This window comes from Phyllostomus discolor, chromosome 9, assembly GCF_004126475.2.
Source record: "Phyllostomus discolor isolate MPI-MPIP mPhyDis1 chromosome 9, mPhyDis1.pri.v3, whole genome shotgun sequence".
Taxonomy (NCBI): Eukaryota; Metazoa; Chordata; class Mammalia; order Chiroptera; family Phyllostomidae; genus Phyllostomus; species Phyllostomus discolor.
The window spans coordinates 8,343,255-8,366,013 of record NC_040911.2 but is presented as its reverse complement, the minus strand read 5'-3'; the positions used below and the strand labels follow the sequence as shown (position 1 = coordinate 8,366,013).

Below are 22,759 nucleotides of genomic sequence, written 5' to 3'. Positions count from 1 at the left end.
TCTCCCACATCTGCTGATTCTCCACCTGTGAATGTCTGTCCCGCCCATCCTCCTTTCCCCGCTGCTCCCCAGCCCTCAACACACGCCCCGCCTGCCCGCTGTCAAAGGAAGCACTTCTCTCTCTCACCGAGAAGCCTGCGGGAGGAGTTTCGGAGAGCCAGCGTCTCCCTGTCCTTCCCGGCTGCCGGTCCCTCTCTCTGCTTTCCTTGCCTGCTGTTCTGTGCATTTCTTGCTCTGGTTTTGTCCTGTATTTTAAAAAATTGAAACCTTTCCCCCATCAAGCTCATATCCTGTAGAGATTTTTAAAAGATTTAATAAGCCAAAAGACGTTATAAGAATGGGTGCATAAAAGTCCAGTCCATCTTCACATCCAAGTCCTGTTCCCCAGGCAGCCAGCCACCCTTGAGTCTTCGTGCTGTTTTCCTCCGTCTTCCAACGCACTGTGTATGTTCTGCGTTGTGATTTTTTCCCCTTTTGGGCATTGCATGTTCACTTATTACAGTGGAAGATGAGACTTTTAACTCTTACGTGTGTCGCCCCCTTCTGCCCACCCCACATGCACCCCCCAGCTGCCCACCCCACCCCTTCTGCTTGCCCCAGGCTCTGTGTACAGGCACCAGTTTTTGGTCAGGTCGGTGTTGAGGGTTGACATTCTTTTGAGCACGGAACTGAGATTCGCAGCAAAGGCACTGACATGCAGTGATCACTTCTTCTTTCCTCCGCGTTCTCTTTCTCACGCCCGCGCTTCCCTTTCGCCCCGGTGTCCTTAGGCTCCCCGGCGGGGCTCTCCCGCTGTCCCCGGCACCTTTCTCTGGGGCGCGCCTTCCTCCAGAGCCGGAGCCAGTGCCCGTCCTGCTCTGTGGGCCTCTGCACAGCTGCTGTCCTGGGCTCACCTTTGTCATTTTCCTTGCCTGGATCCCCAATTTTCCTGTGTCTTGTGACTTCTTTTCTCGGTTTACTTCCTCTTGTTAATGGAATGTGTTCTAGGGTCTTCCTGAGAAAAGGGATGTGGGAGCAAATTTATTGGACACGTATCTGAAAATAGTTTTCCTCTCACACTCGATTGGAAATTTGGCCGTCTTCTAGATAGGAAAGCGTGTTTCCTGAGTTTTGAAGCCAGGGCACCATTGTTTTCCAGCTTCTACAGTTGTCGTTAAAAAGTGCTGTAGGTGACTTGTCCCTCCCTCTCTCTCTGTCTCTCTCTTTCTCTCTCTCTGTCTCTTTTAACCCCCAAACACTTCAGGATGTTCTTTTCACGGCACTCCTTATTTCAGCCACTGTGAGGAACACTTGGTCTGGAAAAACTGCCCTTCGGGTCTGGGATACCTTCTCATGATGTGTTTGGTGATTTCCTCCCCCTTGGTTTTCTCTTTTCTTCCTCCGAGTTCCTGCGAGGTGGGGCCTCCTTGTTTGTCCTCTGATTCTCTGATTTCCCTGTCTCCTTGTCTTAATGCCCTCCGTACTCCTCAGCAGGTTTGCTCTACTTTGTCCTAACCTTCCTGAATTTCTGCTGTCTTTCTAGTTTCTAGAAAGACATTTCTAGTATTTTTCTAGAATCTGTCTAGTTTTCATTTGTATGCACTTTCATAACATTTTCTTCCTTTTTTGTGGGGACATTTTTTTCTCTTTCTGGGGACATTTATTTATTTATGTACTTATTTACTTTCTTTTTGCACTATCTTGGTTCCCCACAACCACCACCACCACCCACTGCCCCCCATTTAGCTTTATGTTAGAAATTTGAGTTAACTACTTGGTGATCATTTGCTCTGTTCCTATTTACTGGTGAGTCACTGAAAGTGAATTGGGCTTCTCCGCCACACAGCTTCATTGTGAGGGCTGTCAGGGGCGAGCCTTGTGGTTTCATTGGGAAACTTCCAAAGACGGTATCTGTGGATCTTTTCCCTAGGGTGTGTCGTTTTACTGGAGAGGAATCCTTTGGTCTTCTGCCTGGGCAGTGCCTGCCAAGATTCAGGGAGCTGAACAGGGAAGAGAGCTGGAATCTCAAGGCTTAGTGTGTGGCTTTCTCCCTGATCCCCTTGTTTGCAGAACAGTGTTTTCTGCAATGCCTGGTGTCTGTGAGCCCGGAATTGTCTGGTTCAACTTCTTCTGGGGGATGAGCTGTCTCCTTTTGGAGCTGGGGAGAGGATACGGGTCTCACACCTCCTTATATAACCTCCTCAAAGTCTTTTTGTAGAAGCATAGCAGAAACAGAGAAAAGGCACACATTTGGGTTTACAAAGAGAACATACCGATTTAACCAGTACCTGTATTGACAACTAGAATATCACCGCAACAAAGGTTTCTGTTTCGTTTCTGTCGCTTTAAACATGGGGGAGAGGAGCCCTGGGGACGTGTTATATGGGGGCTGGGCATCAGCAAAGTGGCTGATGTACTGCCCGTTGGAAAACTGCTTTACCCACTTTCTCTTTCACCACGCACTACTATGAGACTTTTGTCCCCCGCCCCTGTTATCCGAGAGAGATTTTCTCGCTTTCAGAGTTTTCAGAGCGGTAGGTTCGCAAGCGTATGTGAGCATGCACCGGTGAGTATGTCGGTGTTTAAACATTTTGCTTCACTGACGAATTTAACTCTTTTAAATCGATCATTCATGAACGCGTCATGGTGGTAATGTCTGCGTTCAAGGTTCTGGAGACCGTAAGGCGAATAGACCAGAGCCGTTTCGTGGTGACTCCTACGCAGTGCATGATGCAAAGAGCATTGCGGAGGGCCAGCTCAGAAGCGGTGTGTTGCTTCGTCCACAGTATTTGGAAAGTTTGCCGCTTAAGCTGAAGTTAAATGTCTTCATTTTAGTTCATTTTAGTTTACTCATCGCTTCTACCTACCACTTTTAGAGATAAGCCTATATTTTAATAAATAGTCGACAAATTGATGATAATTAAAGTACACACAAATTACTTAATTCTGTGCATTGGAAATTATAAAATAATTACTATCAGAAATTGGTTTTGTTTCCGTTGTGTTGACGACTGGTGTTTCATCCATTGAGACAGGAGGTGAATCTGCCTTCTCCAGCTCCTGCTGTTTGGCATTGGAATTGGTGTCCAGAAACAGAGCCAGCTCAGCTAGAGGGTCCCCGCAAACTCTAGGAATTCAGTTACTTTTTTAATAGGAAGATGATTAACTTTAAGTAGAAATTGAGATTTCAAATTACTTGATAAATCGTGTGTCTGTAGAATTATTAATGTGCTTTTCCCATAGCAAAAAAAAGAAAAGTAAAACATACCACCGACTTTTTTTTTTACAGTCTCCTCAGGATACTGAATTTTGTTGTTGCTTTGTTATTATTGTCCCATCACAGTTTCAAATTTTATGCAATAGTTTAAAAACAACCAGTTTTAATTAGGATATAATGCTCTTCCTAGGAATAGCAGCGTTGTCTCAACTTTTAAATATTGGAGGCTACATTCAGTTTTTGAGTTACATAAATTATACTGAGTTACAGGGTAGATACTATAAGGAAAGAGTTGATTTCAGCCTGTCACCTTCATTACGTAACTGTTTTGTGTATTTTACTGTGTAGAGGGCAGAAATCAGTTCTTTCTCAGAGGGAGGACCTGTTGCCAGGTCTTGGCAAATGAACAGAACTGTGCATGGATGGTGGTGGGAACTGTGTTTCCCAACTCTGTTCAGTACACCCAACGTCTTTGCAAAAGGTATCGTATTTGTAGCAACTTGTAGAAGGAAGTGAGACTGGTAATTTATTACTTACTGTATTTCTCTTTCGTTGAAGGTAAAATGAGAAGACAGCATAGTGTGATGATTCAGAAAACATTACAGAGGAAGAGACTCATAAGAAAGAATTTCAGGTTGGAAAGAAGGCATTAGCTGGGGAAAAAAAAATCTGTGGGTCTGTTCGCCATTCTCTAAACATACTTCACATTCACTTTGCACAGAAGGTGCCGCTTGTAGCTTTTCATCCGCCAAACCCAGGCTGCACCTGGTGAATCCGACCCACCCTTCAGAGCATATTTTGTAGTGACTTTTGTTTCTTGAATCTTTTGGTTATTTCAACTCCATGTGACCTTTTTCTGTTCTGAATTGTTAGCTTTCTTGCTTTCTTTGTACTTAATGTACTTAATGAATATTTGTTGAATTGAATTGCTGTTTTTTTCCCACCACTGATGATAATCAAAAGAATGTGACCCATTTAGGAGAGAGCATCCAAAAATGCTTTGAACAGTGGAACCATTTCATATATTTAGTATTCGAGGTGACTATTTTAAGGGGACAGCAGTCATTTAGAATGATTGCCGATCAATTACTGATGTGTCATGGCTCTTGGAGATCAAGTTCAAGGAATTCAGGAGTAAGTGTGTGATTGTGTCTTACAGGACGATGGTATAAAATGAGTGTAAGGTAACCTAAAGTAAGGTAAAGGTTACCTTTTGACCAAGGAGAGAGTGAATTAAACACTTGGAGGAAAGAAGCGATCCGATCTCTGATTAGATGTGAAATTTGTTTTAGCTGAAAAGAATGAGGGAGATGGGGAGGGGCGTGGAGTGTTCAGACCAGAGGAGAGTGGGAGGGAAGGCATGAGGTTGAGCTGGGTGTGCTAGTTAGTGTGTGGGTGTAGCAGAATGAAAGTTAGGAAGAAATGAGTCCTGAGAAACTCATCATTATGCCTTGCATTTATTAAGTACCTTTCTTCTTAGAAAGCTTGATTTTTTTTTTTTTTTTACATTTTAATCCCCATGGAGTGGAAAACAAATGACCTTATTTCCTACTCTGTTCTCTTGGGGATCTGGCATTCCAGAGGCGCGGAGTTACTTATGTTAATTACTTTTCCTAACCAAAAGTTCACATTTCCAGGTCTTTATAGAAACAGAGATTCCAATCTTTGTTTTCATCAGTAATTCCTGAAAGCCCTCTTTCAATGGAAATAGTGATGCCGCATTAACATAGAAATCAGGAGTAGCTGGCTGAAATATTTTTGCAGCTCCTGTGTCGGGCCTAAACTGCAGTCCTCACAACAATTTCAGCCTCTTGGAAATACTCTGCCACAGAAAAAATTACAAGCAAACAAGAGCAGCCGACCGCTGAAGAACGTGTACAGGCCCGGGTGTAAGAGAAGAAACACAGGGCGCTGCTCCCGGGTAGCGAGAACCCCGGGGAGGGCGTCCCCCGCTGCGGGGGGTGGGGCGCTTGCCCGCTGTTGAAGGAATCCGGGGACGGATGAAGTGCCCTTCTCTCAGTTAACTCCTCCCCACACTGGAAGTTCCTTTCTTATTCCGCTTTGCTTTCAGATGGAGTCTTGATCCTCTTGGGAAGCTTTCCATTTCACACAATTTCCATTTTCCGTCCCTGAGCATTTGATCAAAGGGAAGCCTTTACTTGGTGCTCGGGGCAATGAGATTGTGTAGCCTTTGGTCCTCTCCTTGGCGGCTCCTAACCTCGTTTCTGGCAATAATAGGCTATTTTCTTCTTCCCTGTACAGTGCATCTGGAAGGGGGTGCTCAGCAAGAGACAAAAGATTTATTTATCAGCCAGACTGGACTAAATTACAGTTTGCCCTATTGACTTCTTGGGGTCCTTGAAGCTGTTCTTTAACATTTTTGTTCCCCTTAAATAAGTGGGGAGTGATCTTCAGAAGCTTTGGCTTGGTGCCAGTGAGGTTATTGTATTCTGGCCAGTTCCATTTTTCTGTTTGTTTTAGTTGAGCTCTTGCTGTACTCTCTAAGCTTTAACTTAACTGCAAGAGTCTAATGCTAAACCTCGTATTGGTACATATTTGCTGTTCTGCGCGGTAACCAGCTTCTCCCTCTGTAGATCTTAGGGGACAGTGATAAGCAGAAGCCTGCGCTGGGAGGGCCAGGGGACGCGCACTTTGCGGTTGTGGACGGCACAGGGTCATCACAACTTGGAACTCGGGGGCATAGTGACATCATTACTGATGACTTCTGAAATGACTCTTTGGCCGCTAGGGTGGAAAGCAGTAATGCTCCCCTGTCTCCCTTTCTCCTCTGCCGCAGGCCGGACACAGCCAACTCTGCAGCTCCTTCTGGCACTTACACGTGTGACTTCTGAAAATTAAAGGCCCACTAGGGTTTCTGCGCTTCCTAGGAAGGCCTGTCATTTTGACGTCACCCACCGTGCTCTCCACGGTAACTGAGCTTTGAGCGGGAGGAGCCCCACGCCTGTTGTCATTTCCCAGGGGTGGGCTCAGACCGTGATGCTCCAGCTGGCCCGCTCTCTGGCTGACCCCTACCGTGGGGCACACCCATCCCTCTCTGGTGACGTCTTTGGGACAGATAATTAACGAGAGAACCCGAGGGAAATCTGACTTTCCAAACAGTTGTTCTTAGAATTCCCTGTCAGAGTGCACACTTTCACCCCACGTAGAGAGGGGTGTGTGCATGTGTGCACGAGCGTGCATATGTGTGTGTGGGAAGTGCAACCAGGGAAGAGGAGGTGGTGTTTGACTTATGTCTACAAATCCGTGCACCCCAGGAACGATTATTTCACTCTCCATATTTAGAAATTTTCACCAGTAAATAGGAGTGTCTTCATCTGGAATTTGAAGTGCTCTGTGATTGGTTTTTAAGCATCCTTTACAACCACAAGAGTTCTTTGCTTAACAATATAGTTTGGTTACTCTTTCCCAATGGCACGAGTTGTTGCCCTCCAAATCAATGTGTCTGACAATATGACTCATGAAATGCTTGTGTCCTAGCATGTTTCGGAGACAGGGGTACTTGGTTTTCACCCTGGACCTGCCGAGTCAGAACCCCTGGTGGTGAGGCTCAGGGATCTGCATTTTCAACTGCATGCTCAAGCTTGAGACACAGCCAGGCCACCCTCTGCTCTTCGAATGCCTTCTCTTCCCATCCCCATCTGCCTGTCAAACTCTGTTCGTATCCCTTAGATAAAAGTGAGTTTTCTCTTCTGGAAGCACTCATGATATTTTTTTTCCCAGTGTGTTTCATCTTCTGTTTTGTATTATAGCAGCTTTGCTCCCAAACTGTTTCAAGTTCTGGGAGGGTGAAACCATGCCAAGTTCATCTTCGCATGCTTCACACACCTTTGTGCACAACGAGAAGTCAGAAAATGTTCAGTGATTGAATGGTTCAGGCCTAGGCTCAGACTTTTTATATTCCTAGCAACATTTTGGGTGTTGAAGATTTTCGGTTTAACTACCAGATAAACCTAGTCTATGCGTAGTATGAGCTTAAGCCACTTAGGGCACATTTTCATGGCATCATTCTTCTCCCTGGTGTTAGCTTATGTTCACTCTCCCCTTTGGTAAACTGGCCTCCTTGGTAGAGATGTTGCCCAGGGCTCGCTTTTATATGTCCTGTATGGCTCAGCTGGGGTTTTATCCAGGTGCACTGTATGCATCTTCTTTGCTTTGAAAAGAAGTGGGAATAGTGACCTTTTCTCTTCCTTTTACAGAAATCTGCTTTTTTACATTTTTGTAATTTGTTCTACTAATGTGGTCGTTAATATTAAACATCTCTTGGTGAATAGTATTTCAATTAAATTGGCCAACTATGGCAGATCTTTCAGTGAGAAAAATTTAAAAATGTAGTCATGGATAGAGTAAATAATCCATTTTCATAAGAGAGATATGTTTGAGTGTAACAGGATAACACATTTCTTACTTGTCTTCTTGATCATTATATTGACAGTCTATTAGAGCATCAGAAAATGACAGGTTTACGGTGGTTGTGACTCCTTGTTCTCATGAATCAGTGCAGGGTCACCGTGGCAGGGTCTCGTGACTGCTGTTTGCCCTTCATTACCGTCTTACGATTTACAGTGGCTTTCTGTGTGATGCATTGGGTTGGCCAAGAAGTCCATTTATTTTTTCCATAAAATAAGATGCATTTTTTAAATTTTCACCAATAACTGTATTGATTTGGATATTTCGAGTATTTCAGCTGCCTCCCGCATGGTAGAACATTGATTGTTCTCAATTGATGTCTCTATTTGATCGCTATCAACTTCAGCTGGTCTACCCGACCAGGGACCATTGTCCAGTGAGAAATCTCTAACACGAAACTTCACACACCACTTTTGACACATTTGATCAGTTTCAGCACCTTCTCCATACACTGCACAAACCTTTTTTTGTGTGTTTTAGTTGCATTTTTACCTTGCTTAAAATAATAAAGCATAATGTGCTGAAATGTGTATTTCTTTTGTCTTCAGTATTAAAAGGGGTACACCAATTTTGATAATTTGTTTTAAATGAACACTGATATGACAGCTGTTCCCATACAATCTAACAAAACTGTTTTGAATGACATTAAAGACAAGTAAGCGCTACTAGAGGCATCTTACGGGAAAAAAAAAAAACAAGCGAACTTTTTGGCCAGCCCAATACTTACTTGATTCACGGGAACCTGCCCTGCACCCCCTTCCCCTCCCCTGCAGAGACTGTTGTATCCAAAGGACCGATTTAGCTTACGGTCTGGCACAAGTAGGGAACCAATAAGTACCTCCTGTTTGAATTATTCTAAACGAAAGATTAAGATAAAATTTTCTTTCTTTAGGGAATGCTTTCATTTGCCTTTACAGCAATATGTCCATTGTAATTACTGCCAAGACTGAGTGTTCTCTATTTCCTTGATTATTATTTTGGAAAAATCATGTTTATCAGTTGTAGTTTCGGTGTACTTATTCTGCTTTTTAACATCTGCAGCAATTAAGAAAATTTTGCTCAAATCCTTTTGTGGCTGTAAATTTTCATTTTATCCAAGTAAAATGTGCATGCATTTATTTTTGTTTCCTTAGTCATACGAGAAGGTTTTATGCGTATTTTGCTTGTATGGAGAGTCATGTATGGTGGTTAGGCTTAAGACGGGCTGGTTTCTGTTTGTTTTGGCTCCAGCATTGAGAAGCTGGTCAAGTGCCACATTAGCATTTGTGTGGGCCCAGCCTCCCAGAAGACCCTGGCAGGTGCTCGGTGGGAACAAGGCCGGTGGACGGCTCAGACCTTGGAACAGAACGGCACACATAAGTTCCCGTGGATCTCATTTCAGAAGTCGTAAAGGGACAGCAGGAGAAACTGCCGAACCAAGAAACAGAGAAGTCAGCGAGGAGAGTTCACTCCCAGGGCAGTGCCGCTGGGGTGTGTGGAGAGCAGGGAGAGCTGCAAGGGGTTGAGTCATGCTTTCTGAGGCGTAGGTGTTCCCAGCAGTTCTGAAGCAGACCCGGGCATTGACATGCTCCTCATGCCACCACAACCACAGGCTCGTCCAAGAGGAACACAGGGCAAGAGATGCTCTTTTTTTCCCTTCCGCATCCACGAGAGCGAGCCTTTTAAGTCTTGTGCAAACTGTTTTGCTTTCTTACGTAACTATTACAGCACATACAGGTTGCCCTATATCATACCTGGACTGGGGCAAAACTATTAAAACATGCTGTGGGACTAAGTTCACAGGCCAGTAAAGTTCCACACAAAGGGAAACCAGGATGTGAGGGGTTCGTGGAAGATGAATCCAGCAAGTTACTGATGTCTCCTTCACTCACTCACTCACTCAACTAAGGTTTCTTGAGAGTAAGTGCATTCAATACACATTTTTAAAAGTACTTGGATACCAATCTGAAGATTTGTCTTTCTAAAGATAAAAAGCATTACTCTGTCAAAGTAATCATTTTATTAAAGCATTTTACTGGCTCAAAACCACAAAGTGGGCTCCTAGAAAGAACAAAAACACAGGCACTTGATTTTATAAGTTCTCTTGGAAAAAAGGAAAGAGCGAAAAAGTCAATGTAACTTGTTTTTGCCCAAACTTTTTTCTTTGTCTCGTTTATTTGAACAGCACCCAGTTTTCTCTGTTTTCTCTTTTTCCAGTGTGTGAAATTTATTAAAAGTGAATGGATTTTGTAAAGGATGCTTTATGTAATAAATGGTGTTGGCAGGATTAGCTACCAGGAAAAAAAAATGATGAGATTTCTACTTAACATTCCATGTACAAGTAAATGTCAAGTGAAATAGAGATCTCCATGTAAAAACTAAAATACATAAATACTAGAAGGAAATACAAGAGAACACTTGTACCACTTTGAGAGGGAATAAGGGGACCTTTTCAAGCAAGGTGAAAAACACAGACTCCATAAAGAAAAAGATTGCCAAATTTGAGCAAATAAAAATTAGTTTGTGGCCAAACCCACTTCTAACTGTGGGAAAAACAAGGCAGCCAGCTGGGAGAGTCACGTGGCCCACGCAGCGGAGACCCACGAGTGGCACAGGGCTCAGAGAAGACGACCGTCACTGAGAAGACACATGGGAAGGACCCTCTGCCTGCCGCCGTCCAGTCTGATGAGCAGCCACAGAAAGGGGGCAAAACAGCATGCTCAGGAAGGTGGGGTGGAAAGAATTCCCTCTCCTGCATTTCTGCAGCTTTTTGGTCATTTTAAAGTGTGCATTAAAATTTGAATTGTACGTGCTCTCGGATCAGTGGGTTCTACTTTTAGAAATACAGTCTCACAATCCCTTATCCCAAACTCTTGAGACCATTTGCGTTTCAGAATTCAGAGATGTGTACGTTACTGAAGACGGTTTGGTGCCTATACCCTATGTTCTGTATAACACCCCTGGCAGGGCTCGGGACAGCACTCCGTAAGCAGACATGTTCCTATTTCTACAGAGAAAAAGGGAATATTTGCATCAGGCCAGGTCAGCTTTTGCCGCCATATGAATCAATGAAAGATCTTTGAATTTTCAGAGCCTGCTGGGCTTCAGAATTATGAGTAGGGCATTGGGCACACATATCTTGCAGATAAAGTCATTGCTGCACAGGCAGACGTGCTGAGTTGTTTCTAACAGCAGAAAAACTGGGAGCCCTCCCCGTGTCAGCATGGAAGGATGGAATAAATTGTGCTACGATTTGTACTCTGTGTATTGTGCAGCTGTCAAAAGAGTTGAGTTAGATTTTTATGTCCTGACTCAGAAAGATGAGTTGTTGGTATTAAATGAGAAAACAAGTTATAGAAGAAGCGTGTGTGGGTGTGATCCCACTCAAAAAATAGGGAGGGGGGTTATCTCTATTTATGCATGTATATGTTTTAGGAGGAGGAAAAGCTTTGGAAGGATGCATGCCATGCTCTTGTCACGGGTTATCTCGGGGAGGGGGGAGGGGGTGGATTTGGAAGGAAGCTGGAGAGACTGTTCACATTTTCTTTATACGCTTCTATAGTTTGCTCATTAGAATGAGGGTGTGATGTTTCGGTAATCAAATAAAAGCAGTCTTCCTCTTCAAAGCTAATAATAGCTAGTATCACAGAGCACTGAGGGCCAGGCAACACCCCTCTTGGGTGTGGCCACTCTGAACCCTCAATGGGGAGCCTGCTCTTGAGAATTAATGGAAAGCAGAGGACTAAGCTAGGCTCACAGCTCCAGCAGGACCTTCATTCTTTAACATTGAAGCCTGATGATCTCCACAGTGTATTCGCATGTCCCCTACAGAGAAGGAAAAAAAAAAAAAACATGGCTGTTTACTACGAAACAGAAATCCCAGTCACGCTGGGAATCTTTTTTTTTTTATTTGACCCACTTGTAGTGAATGATAACTCCAGAACATAATATTGATTTTTGTTTCTCTGACTCATGGAGCAAAACAAGTATGGTTTCCTCTTCATGAGTATAATGCCTGACACTCATGTTAAGCACACTTGAAATATGTTTTAAGAAGAACTACTTCCAAAGATTCACATGGATCTAAAAGCCAATTAGTATTATGCTTCCAAATAATCATCGTGCCATGTTTACTTAGTTTTGTGTCCTAGATAGATACAGGTACAAACAGCCATTCCCTTTAGCTCAAGAGGCAGTAAGAATTTTGTACATAAGTTTTTTGAGCGTGGGCAGATGGAGTGGATACATGCTGAGAAAGGAGACAAGATTAAGCACTTCTGTGATCCTGATAAAAGCAGCCCACGTGGGGAGGCGTGTGAGAATTGGCAGCCTTTGTGCGTTTATTTATTTTTCTTAAGTTTGATATCACAGAACCTCTGCGTTTTCTCTGCTGCCCTGCAAAACATGGCTCTTCTTCATTTTCTATGCTGTTTTTTTTTAAAGCCAGAATGAAAAGCTTGTAGAGCTGAGGTTGATCTGTTTTAAAAACATATATATATATATATATATACACACACACACACACACACACACACCCCCCAATAAAGATAGGTAGATCGGGTGCATCTGCATGCTGCATTTTAACCTTTCAATTTAATGTTAGGAGTTAAACACTCTTCCTTTTTGTAGTGTTGAATAATTTGCTCAAGGGAGTAGTTGGGAAAATTACACCTGGAAATTTAGTGACTGGAGGGGAAAAATCCACTGAAAGCTACTGAAGAGTCTGAAATTCACTCACGCGGTATGGAGGACTGCTGTCGAGCTCGAAAGGGAAGCCAGACAAGTGCGGGGCAGCACTGGCGATGGCTCTGTCCCCTCAGGGGCACTTCTGAGGTGCGTGCCAGTCCTGCTTTGCTGTTCATTATTTTTGGCGGTGAAATCAGAGAAAGAAAGGAAAAGGTGAAAGCGTTAATAGATCAAACCCCTGGGTAGTTTAGCACACCTTGTGTCTAGATACAGAATCATGGTCACTATACTTCTGGCTTATAATGTAAAGGCAGGAAGAAATGCACACGAAAGAAATGTCATCTGTTCGGCAGAGCAGTGGTTCCATCAGCTCAGTGCTGCCGCCTTTGCCTGTCCGCCTGTCCGGCCTTCTGCCCCCGCAGAGCCCCCACCCTTGGGGAACGGTGATGCACTTGGTTGTATGCCCCTTAGGATACCTGCTTGTGAGCATACGCAGTTAGAGTTCTCTGTCTGTAGATCACCACGTATGTTTACTTGGTCGTACTTTTCTGTGACACTCGGTATTAGAAACAGCAGTGGTGCCTGGGAACTTGGGGTCAGACCTGAGTTCTAAAGGTGCACACAGTCCCCAGTGCCATTTGCTCGTACAGCACTGTGACTCTGCGCCGTGTGACTGCGTTTTAGGAAAAGATCACTCTTTCTTTATTCCACTCTGGCTAAATGTTCACTTGGTTCCTTTTCCCTGCTCAGAGCTCTGTTGCAGAACAAGTGTACACGGGTTGTTACATCTTTTTCCTTAAAGCACCTTGCTTGCTCTGGAAGGTGCAGTTGGTGTTCTTGGGCTGTTGGGGGTCTGGCGGCACTGGGCCCTGCCTGATCGGGTGTGAGCGTGTGTGAGCGTGTGTGAGCATGTGAGTGCACGGTGCTCGAAACATCCATTGTCCTCCATCACCAGAGATCCTCCACTCGAGTGGGAAAGAGGGGTGAGGAGTACTTTCCAGACACCGCCCTGAGGCCCCTCTTTGACCTGGGACTTGGAATTACTCGTCATCGATACCTGTTTACACTAAACTCCTTAATAAGACGGAATAAAAGAAGAGCAGGCAAGAAAGGCGGGAGATTCAGGTTGTGTGCGGAAGTCACACAGTTTCTCCGAGCCTGGTTTTTTAATCTGTTAGCTTGGGACGTGAAAGAAGATGATCTCAGAGGCCCCTTTGGGTCTCACGTTCGAGAGCCCTGAGACGTGAGGAGGATCCATACCCACTCCAAGTAACTCTCTTCAGCCTTGGTGCTGGGTGTGCAGGTCCCTGTGTCACGGGTGCTTCTTCAACAACAAGCCGCGCTGTCTTGTTCTTTTAGTCTCCAAAGCACCGGAAAGAGCCGTCCCTCGTTATTGCTACACTGACCACTGGAGCTGCTGCCATTGTCACTGAAGTAATTCTTAGTGATCTTAAATCTGGCAATATTCTCGTTCTGCTCCGCCTACCTACACTGACCAGCTGTGAGGAAATGGCTGTAGCCTGAGTGAATGTAACGAAACTTCATTTTAAGGATTCCGTTTTAAGGATTCAAAACTGTAATATTAGTTAAAATAAAACATTTTAAAGTATTTCACCAAATGTGCATTTTTTGAGGCTGTCCGGTTTTATTTTAGAATCTGGGTCCGCGCACATTTGATCTGGCTCACCTGTTTGCGGGACAGAGCTGAAAGTCTTTTCTTTTTTTAGGAGATGTGAGGATCTCTGGTCTTTTCTTTCCCGAGTGTGTTCTCACCTTGCTTTCTCCTCTGCATTCCTCTGGAAGGAAGGTGAAGGGAGGAAAGTCATCCACTCCCCCTTTGCCTCTCTTATCTCGCTCCCAACTCTAACTTGCCTCCAGGCGTCCGTTTCATCCACTTTCAGCCCTGAGGGCAGTAGGTTCTAGGAAGACCTTCCCTCTTATCTTTCTCTGAACTGGCAGATGCCCGTCATCTGACTGCTTTCCATATCTGCTAAGAAAAAGTGGGACTTGAAGGAGCCTAAGGGTTCGAGTTTCCAAAACAGCTGAGTTTTAGTGTGTTCTGATGGAGAACTTGAGTTCTCAAGGAACAGTAATGCTTTGTTTGCTAAACAAGTCTGCTGAACACCGTGTTCTCTTCTGGAAGGAGTGTGGGGGAGGGGCCTCACTGGAAGGAATACGAGGAGGAGGTAGGGAATGTGGTGAGGAGTGACAGGAATTTAAGATACCGCTTTTAAATCAGAATCAGCTCTTAAAATGTACCAGTCTAGGGCGAGAGTGTAAATGGAGGCCCCATACCATATATCTAAATACCTAAGTTGTAATCGAGCTAACAAACTGTTAAATAAAATGCAGTCTCTCCTCCTGCCTTGAAAAATACACTTTTTTGATGACTCGTGTGGAGGGGGAAGAAATTCTTCTGCCCTCAAGGTTCTTATAGCTGGTCTGACCCAAGAGAAATGAGACAGAGTGGCAAGAGAAAATAACCAACTTGAATACACACGTGTATGGGGACCCCATGTGATTGAGATTTTCGGAAAAAGAGAAAAATAGGTCCATTCGACATCCTGAGCTAGTGATGAGGTAAGGTGAATGGGGGCTTCAAAGGGTCGTCACAGGATGAGAAGAAGGGCAGATGCTTAGTAAGTAAAAGTCTGTCCTGTTCTACTGAGAAGTCAAAAGATGTTATCGTGGATACTCGTTTATTATAAGCAAGGCCTCTAACTCAGGTTCTTCCGGGCAGTTAAGGAAGGGGCAGAACAATCAGCATAACTTAGAGGCACATTCCCGGTGACCTGTCCTGAACCCCCACATCTCCAAAGCACAGATTCAGTTTAGAGTCCGCAGAGCCCTTGGGATTCCACACTGGCCATGGCAGCGTGGGGGGAGCGGACCCAATGGCTCGAATCTCTCCTCTTTCCGTTTCTAGCTCCATCCTTCACCCTGCTGGGGTGTGGGGTGCAGCTCACACGTCCAAGCTCTGTCTGTTACCGTAGGATGGGCTCAGGTAAGAGGCCCACCCACTCCAGCCCTGAAAACAGATTCGATATCATTTGGGTCCGGAGTTCCAGGGTCCTGCTTACGAATGCTTCTCCAGTGGAAATGCGATGGCAGCCACGTGATTTTAATTTTTCTGGTAGCCACATTCAAAAAGTAAGAAAAAAAAAACAGGTGAAATTTATTTTAATAATGTATCTTATTTAAATTCAATGGATCAAAATAATCAGTTCTAAGAACTTAAGAGTTTGCATTCTTTTTGTACTAAGTCTTTGAAATTCAGAGTGTGTTTTATACTTGGAGAACATCCCAGTTGGGACTAGCCCCTCTTCAGGTAAGCAGCGACCCCCTCATGCCCACAGGTGCCCACAGTTCCCCAACTTGGCAGAGCTGACTTAGGGGAAGGGGCTCAGACTCCCCGTTCTGTAAGGGTGCTGGGCCCCTGGGACTGCAGGCAGCTCTCCTCACCGGAAGGTCTGGTCGTGCTTTTGTCCTTGAGTTGCTGCAAAGAATAATCACCTGTCTTTACATTGAAAGCTGGTGGCCACTTTAAAGTACAAAAGATACATACATAAAACTAATGGAAGATACTGGTTAAGGGTTTGCTATTTTTTTTCTCTTGCCTCTCCCCTTGAAGCTTGTCAACTGCCTTTTACTCATTCAACCCACTACTGCTTTCCTTTGTTCTCAGGAGCCGTGTGGCCCTAGTAAATCTCTTTGCATAGATGAATACACCTTCTCCCCCTGTTGTTGACAGACACTTTTCTGAAAGGCCGTGCTTCCATCTCCCATCTGGAGGAATTACTGGAAAGTCTTTGTTCTTGTAGACGTAAGAAACGTCCAGACCTGTGGAGAATTTCCCTAAGCGGTTCTGTGAGCCAAATTGACGGCAGGCAGTGCTGGGAAGAAAGGGCTTGGATGCTCTGGAGAAGAACAGTTTGCAGTTTCTTCTGTGCGTAAGGAGGGAGTGGAAGGCAGGTAACATGAAGGTGGGCGAGAGGAAGGTCGGGCTTGGATTACAGGCAAGTTAGCAGTGTTACGTGCTCTCTCCAGGCTGGCTAGGCCTGCGAGGGGCCTGAAAAGTGGGCATGTCAGCGTTGTGCTGACCTAGATGGTCACCAGCAGTGGGCAGGGCTGGCTGAAGGCAGAGAGAAACCTTTACTGAAGAAGTTACTTTCCTGGGGTGTGAGTCCCCACCGCCACCTACCCAGTCAGGAATTTATGATCCGATGACGCTGGCAGGTTACTTCCTGTAGAACTTTTTCTTCATCCTCACACCTTGCTGCCTTGGATAATGTCTTGTGTTGGCCCTTCCTCGAGCAACTTTTTCCTAAAGCTCGGTTTAATTGCATGCATATTTTAACACTGTGACCAGTCCTGCCAAATGGGGAAACATGCCTAGAAAGTAGCGTGCTCTTTTCGTTTGGACTGTAATACCAGTTTCATCTATTTCAGGACAGAGTTGCCAGTTTTGGAGAGGAAAAAACAGTACCCAGTTACCCTTGAATTTCAGAAAAACAAATGAAATACTTTTTAAGTGTGTTGTGTACAATATTTGGGATGTACTTATACTAAAAAATTATTTGGTTGTGTATTGGAAATTCAAATGCAACCGGATGTCCTATTGTATCCGGTAAGCCTATTTTAGAACTCCTTTACCTTCTCAAAAATTGAGGACCCTAAGCAGCTTTTAAGTAGCAAATCTGTTTATATTTACTGATCAGAAATTTAAACTGAGAAGTACTTGAGTGTAATTTAGAAAAATAACCCATTCTTATTAACATAAATATATTTATAAAAAACAGCTATTTTCTAAAACTAAAATTGGGAGAAGAGTGTCGTCATTTTGTATTTTTACAAATCTTTCCTGTCTGGCGTGTCAGAAGGTAGTTCGGTTCTCACATCTGTCTCAGTGTCCAATCAGGTGTGGTATGGCAATGCAGGTTGCATCTGGAACTCTCCCCTGGACACCTTGATGAAAGTGAGGGTGAGAAAGGCCAAGTGACATCGTAGTGTGTTACAGAAATAAGTTTGGACTTGGGAATCTCCTATAAAGTTTTCAGGGACCTCTTCTGGGGGCCCCCAGCAGTACTTTGAGAACCCCTCCCCTAGGAATAACAGATCTTGTCATTCTCACTAGCGTTGTGTAGATCACAGACAATCAGAATTGAGGATAAGCATTCTTAGTTTTAAGAAGGCCCAGTGAATCAAATTGTAAAATATGAAACAAACTTAAAAAAATGATTATTCAGGTTTAGCAGTAATTCTTAAGTTTTTTTTTTTCTTTAAAATACCATTGGGTCTGCACTCTGCCCTCTGAGAAAATGGCTATTATGAAAAATCAAGGTAACACTTTCAACCTGTAAAATAGGCACATAACAGCTTTCTGTTTAGAATAAACTCTGTGTAGCTATTGACAGCAAAGCTTAATGCCTTTCATTATAGAGTTTAATAAATAGACCATGTGACAGTTTCTTTAAAATGCTGGTTGGATTGCATTCGATTTATTTTTAGGATTATGTCTCTGTCTAGGCGTAGCGTGTGCTGCCCGGTGTTGGGCATGGGCAGTTTCTAACGTAATTAGCACAGCGCGGTGACTCATCTGCCTCTCATCTCAAGGCAGAAATACGGAAGTTGGCAATGGGCCAAATATAGGAGTGCAAAACTCATCAGGAGAGAAGTAAAACTCAACGATTATTGGACAAGTGAGAAAGTGAAAGAGCCGTAAACAAAAATAAAACAGGGGAAAGTGCTGGGCTGGGGTGCGGTGGGCGAGGGGGCAGAGAGAGCTGTTCACAGAGCGGTAACAGGCCTCCCAAGGAAGACGGTGCTCCCTGACCGTGCGGTGGGGAGGGGGCGGCGAAGGAGAAAGCACGCAGGAGAAGCTTTGGAGCGGGCTAGGAGCTGTGGGGTCCTGGAACCACCTGTTCCGTGGGGCCTGAGCAGTGACGGCTGACACTTAAACGTGGGACGACAAATTTGCCCGCCTTAGAGAGAGTGTGGTTCTTTTGTTTGTTTTAATTTCACATTTGGGTTAGAGAGAATGGAGCAGAAAAGTGTTTGACGTGTCTGGGATGGCCCGGACATTCAGCAGGTCTGCCTGGTTTTTCCTCCCTCTCTGTTGCCATACACACGTGTGGATTAAGGTGGCCGAGGTAAAGCTAAAAAAATGTACTCGGCAGCTGACACCTCCCCGAATATTCAGCTGTAGAGTGATAAGCTTTTTTGGTTTTGTTCTTTTCTCCACAGTATTGGTATTTCAGGTAAAACACTGGCCTTTGAGTACGAAGCTCTGCATTCTAGCTCTGCCGCTTGCTGAACCTCCGAGGGCTCCGTTTCCTCCTCAGACGAATCGGAGTCTGGGCTGGGTTATCTCTAAAGCTGTGCTCAACCCGCCTGAACTTACGCCTCTATGACATCTGTCTCTTTTCTTTCCTTTTGTTTTGTTTTATTGTAATAGGTTCACCAAGTTGAAGAGTCTTAACCTTTCCAATAATCATTTAGGGGACTTCCCAATAGCAGTCTGCAACATCCCAACCCTGACCGAGCTGAACGTGTCCTGCAACGCCCTCCGAGCCGTCCCCGCCGCCGTCGGAGTCATGCACAAGTGCGTACTCGCAGCCCGCCGCGGAGTGCCCCTCGGAACCCGTGGGGGGCTGCACCGGGGCCACAGCACGTGCGATTAGTACACTGGTCGTACAAGTGTTGGCCCCAAACCAAGGTCTTGTGTAGAGTCCATTTGTTAGCTTTCATACTTCCGAGTGTCTTGTTAAAAATTAGAGCATCCCTGTTTAGAACGGAAGATCCCTACCGATGAGTGTGTCTAAACACGGGAGGAGGGGTTATTTGCTCATTTTCTGGGTTATGTTGAATTCTGAGACTTAGACGTTCATTTTAAAAAATAACAATGGAAGAGGGGTATTTTGGGCTGACTTCATCTCTGGCATTCACGCTGCAATTAGCTCACATTGTTCCCATTTATGCCTGTCCCAGTTGGGAAAATTGGTCATAATTTTTGTTTTCAATAAGCGATTAAGATGTTTATCTCTGATCTTTTCTCTCTGGTATATATATATATTCCCTCAGGCCTGCCCCCCTTCGTCTCACAAAGGAAAGCACTTTTTTTTTAAGTAATATGATCTGTACTTATGGAACTTGTATGTTGGTAATAAAGATGAGAAACGTACACATTCTCTTTATAATTCTTACATTTTCTCGAATAGCTTACAGACGTTTTTGTTGGATGGAAACTTTCTGGAGACCCTTCCTGCCGAGCTGGAGAACATGCATCAGCTTAGCTATCTCGGTCTTTCTTTCAATGAATTCGCGGACATTCCCGAGGTGCTGGAGAAGCTGACGGCTGTGGACAAGCTCTGCATGTCTGGGAACAGCGTGGAGACCCTGAGGCTGCAGGCTTTGCGAAGAATGCCCCACGTGAAGCATGTGGATCTAAGGTAACCAACCGTCTTCCAGAGGCATGTCCGTGGGAGTGGCTGGCTTATATTTGGGGGCCAGATGGTGGCCCTTTTGGCGACACTTCGCTGCCAAGGGGAATGGGGCTGCACAGTTGCTGCTGGGCCCCATGTGTCTACTTCTGCCCACAGGGAAGAGTGGTGATGAGTGGTGGGGTTTGTTCACACCTGGTGTTTGCTTCCAAAAATTTCTCCTTAATGAATGACCAGATGCATCGAAGGTTTGGCTTTGGGTTGTAGGTTTGGACCCAGTTTTAATTCGTACGAATAGGTGGAGGCCGCTGGGGGAGTTGTTTATGAAAACGAAACCCTGTCGCTAAGAGCAGAGTGGGTCTGATTCTCTTGGTCCTCCTTTCCTGGGACTGGAGGCAGTTACCGTCACTGGGCATCTCTCCCTTCTCAAATTTCTTTTCCTTCCTTGGCTTCTCTAACTGAATGTAATATGTCCATTAAATTAGGTTTCTTTCTTTGTGTAACTTATTTATGTTAGTTAATTATCTCTCTCTCCATCCAGGTGGTTCTGCCTAGTTTACTGCTCTTTACAGAAACATAGAACTCAGAATCCCTTGTTTGGCCCGAGTTTGGCTAAGACTTCCGCTCTCACCCCCTGCAAGAGCAGGGAACCTCTAGTTTGAATCCCGATCATACTGAACTCCATCTGGAAACCACTAACACAGTCCTTGCTACATCACAGATGTCCAGGAATCATCTCTTAGTATGTGAGGTTCAGTTCTGGTTTCCAGTGCAGGAAGGACCAGTATACAAGGAGAAAGCTCTTCGAAATTTCTCTATTTCAAGGAAGAATGAAAGCCTACCCTGGGATCGAACTACTGCAAAAACAACCGTGGGGCCTAGGTTTTACTACTGACTTGCCCAGGTCGAAACCTTTTCACCCAAACCCGCTTCCCCACTAGCTCGGGTTTATGACCACGTGATAGCTCTGTTCAGTCTTGGGTGAGATATTTAGTGTCTCTCTGCAACTGTGTTCTCCTCTCCAAATTACAGCTAATAGAACCTAATTCATGGCGTTTTGGGAAGAGTTGAGTTACCACTTCACCCTCCCAGCAAGTGTGATTGTGTTATTCTCGTTACCGGATTGGGGCTGCTTCGCCACTCACGGACCCTGTCATTCTTGGCTGTCGACACCTTTCTGTTTGTCAGAGGTGGTTCTCTCCATGCTTTACCGCCCACAGCTCTGTCTGGCCGTAGCCCAGACCCTCACGCAGACCTGTCGAGTTGTGCCAGGGTAAAGGAGCACCGTCTTTTGTTGTCTTTGCTGCTCCATTCACGTGGTCTGGCCTAGGAAACCCAGTCCTTCCTGTCTCACACCCCGCTTGGGTTCATTCCTCAGACCAAAGGAATCAAGCCTGTCATTCCTGGGAAAGGGATAGCAAGTTTGCAGACCAGGATTCTTAATTCAGGGAATACGATGGTCATAATAATGTACATGACTTTGAGAATGTTTGGAATTGACAAGTGAGAGAACAGAACACTTTGTCTTACTAACTTTCTTTCTAAATGGTTAATGTTACTTGCCTCTGAGTCACTTGGATTTTAAAAAAAACCTTCATATTCAAGATTTTAAGACTTTTTTTATTCAGCCACCCAGCAGTATAATAGTGGTCCTGCTGACTTCACGAACAAGCATGAGAGGATTTCTGAGTTCCTTGGTTGGTACATATAATAAAATAATCATTTTTCTTGATCTGAATTAGCTTACCAATAAGACCAGTCTAGTATGTCTAGAAGTAACTGTTCTTATTGAGAGCTTTATAAATTCTTCAGACTTCTAGTTTTAATTAGGTCTTTTTAAAAATTATTTATTTATTTTTAGAGAGGGAAGGGAGGGAGACAGAGAGAGAGAGAGAGAAACATTAATGTGCGGTTGCTGGGGGTCATGGCCTGCAACCCAGGCATGTGCCCTGACTGGGAATCAAACCTGTGACACTTTGGTTCACAGTCCGCGCTCAATCCACTGAGCTACGCCAGCCGGGACTTAATTAGGTCTTTTTAGATTAGATCAGTTACAGGATATTTAAGTGCCAGAATATTCTTTGGACACTCTGTAAACGTTGAGTGATCTTGAATAGATAACTGCTTCCCATGAGGCCACTGACCTGAGGAGAGGAAATCGGTCAGATTAACTTATAATTCTGCCTTAATAGGAATAAATTAAAAGAAGTTTCACGTAGTTTCTGTAAGCAAAGGGCAAATTGTATTCATTCATCTTTTTGTTCCTTTAGATAGAAATGTTACATCAGATTAAAAGTGATCACTTTTCTTTACATCTTTTAAAACATCTTTTACTTATTGATTTGAAAGAGAGAGAAGAGGAACAGGGAGAAAGAGAAACATCAACTTGTTGTTCCATATATATATATATATATATATATATTTTTTTTTTTTTTTTCCCCTTGGTTGATTTTCTGTGTACCCTGACCAGGGATCGAACCTGCAACCTTGGAGAATGGGGACAACACTCTAGCCAACTGACCCAGCTGCCTGGGACCTTAACCTTGGTCTTTCTCTTGTGCTGCTGTCCTCTGAGGCTGATGTTGTTTCTCCTGTGGCGCTATTAATAATTCCTCCATCTCGTCTCTGTTCCGAATGCGGGTGTTACCCACGTCCCTCGCCGCCATCACTTCTCGTTCCGTTTTCTGTCTAAGGAGGCCTGTACTCGGGCGTCATCACTCACCTCTCATCTCCTGGTTCATCATTTCCCTAACTCTTACTTCTCCTCTCGGAGCTAATTCTACTTCAACTGCAAACTGAATAAATTCACCTTGGTTCTCCCTACGGACACACCTAACCGGGTATGTGTTCAGTTTCTCTCGTCATTCAGCCAGCGCTTCCCCCGGGCTCCTGTCTGCCGACAGCAGCGCCCCTTCGTTGGTTGCTCAACACAGAACTTCCACGCTGGTTCCCGTTCCCCGCCAGATTCTATCAGCTCTCCTTGCACGGTAGTTTCTCCCCTAGCCCCTTCCTTTTCCTTCTCACTGCTGCC

The 22,759-nt window shown here is 44.6% G+C and overlaps 1 protein-coding gene across 1 annotated transcript in view; it reads left to right on the top strand.

Moving 5' to 3' along the window:
• Nucleotides 1–22,759, top strand: part of PHLPP1 (PH domain and leucine rich repeat protein phosphatase 1) — a 174,914-nt gene that overhangs the window by 111,798 nt on the left and 40,357 nt on the right. The window contains exons 5-6 of the mRNA XM_028524403.2: nt 18,744–18,890; nt 19,507–19,737. Coding sequence (XP_028380204.1) covers nt 18,744–18,890; nt 19,507–19,737 — 378 coding nt within the window. The remainder of the gene's footprint in view (nt 1–18,743; nt 18,891–19,506; nt 19,738–22,759) is intronic.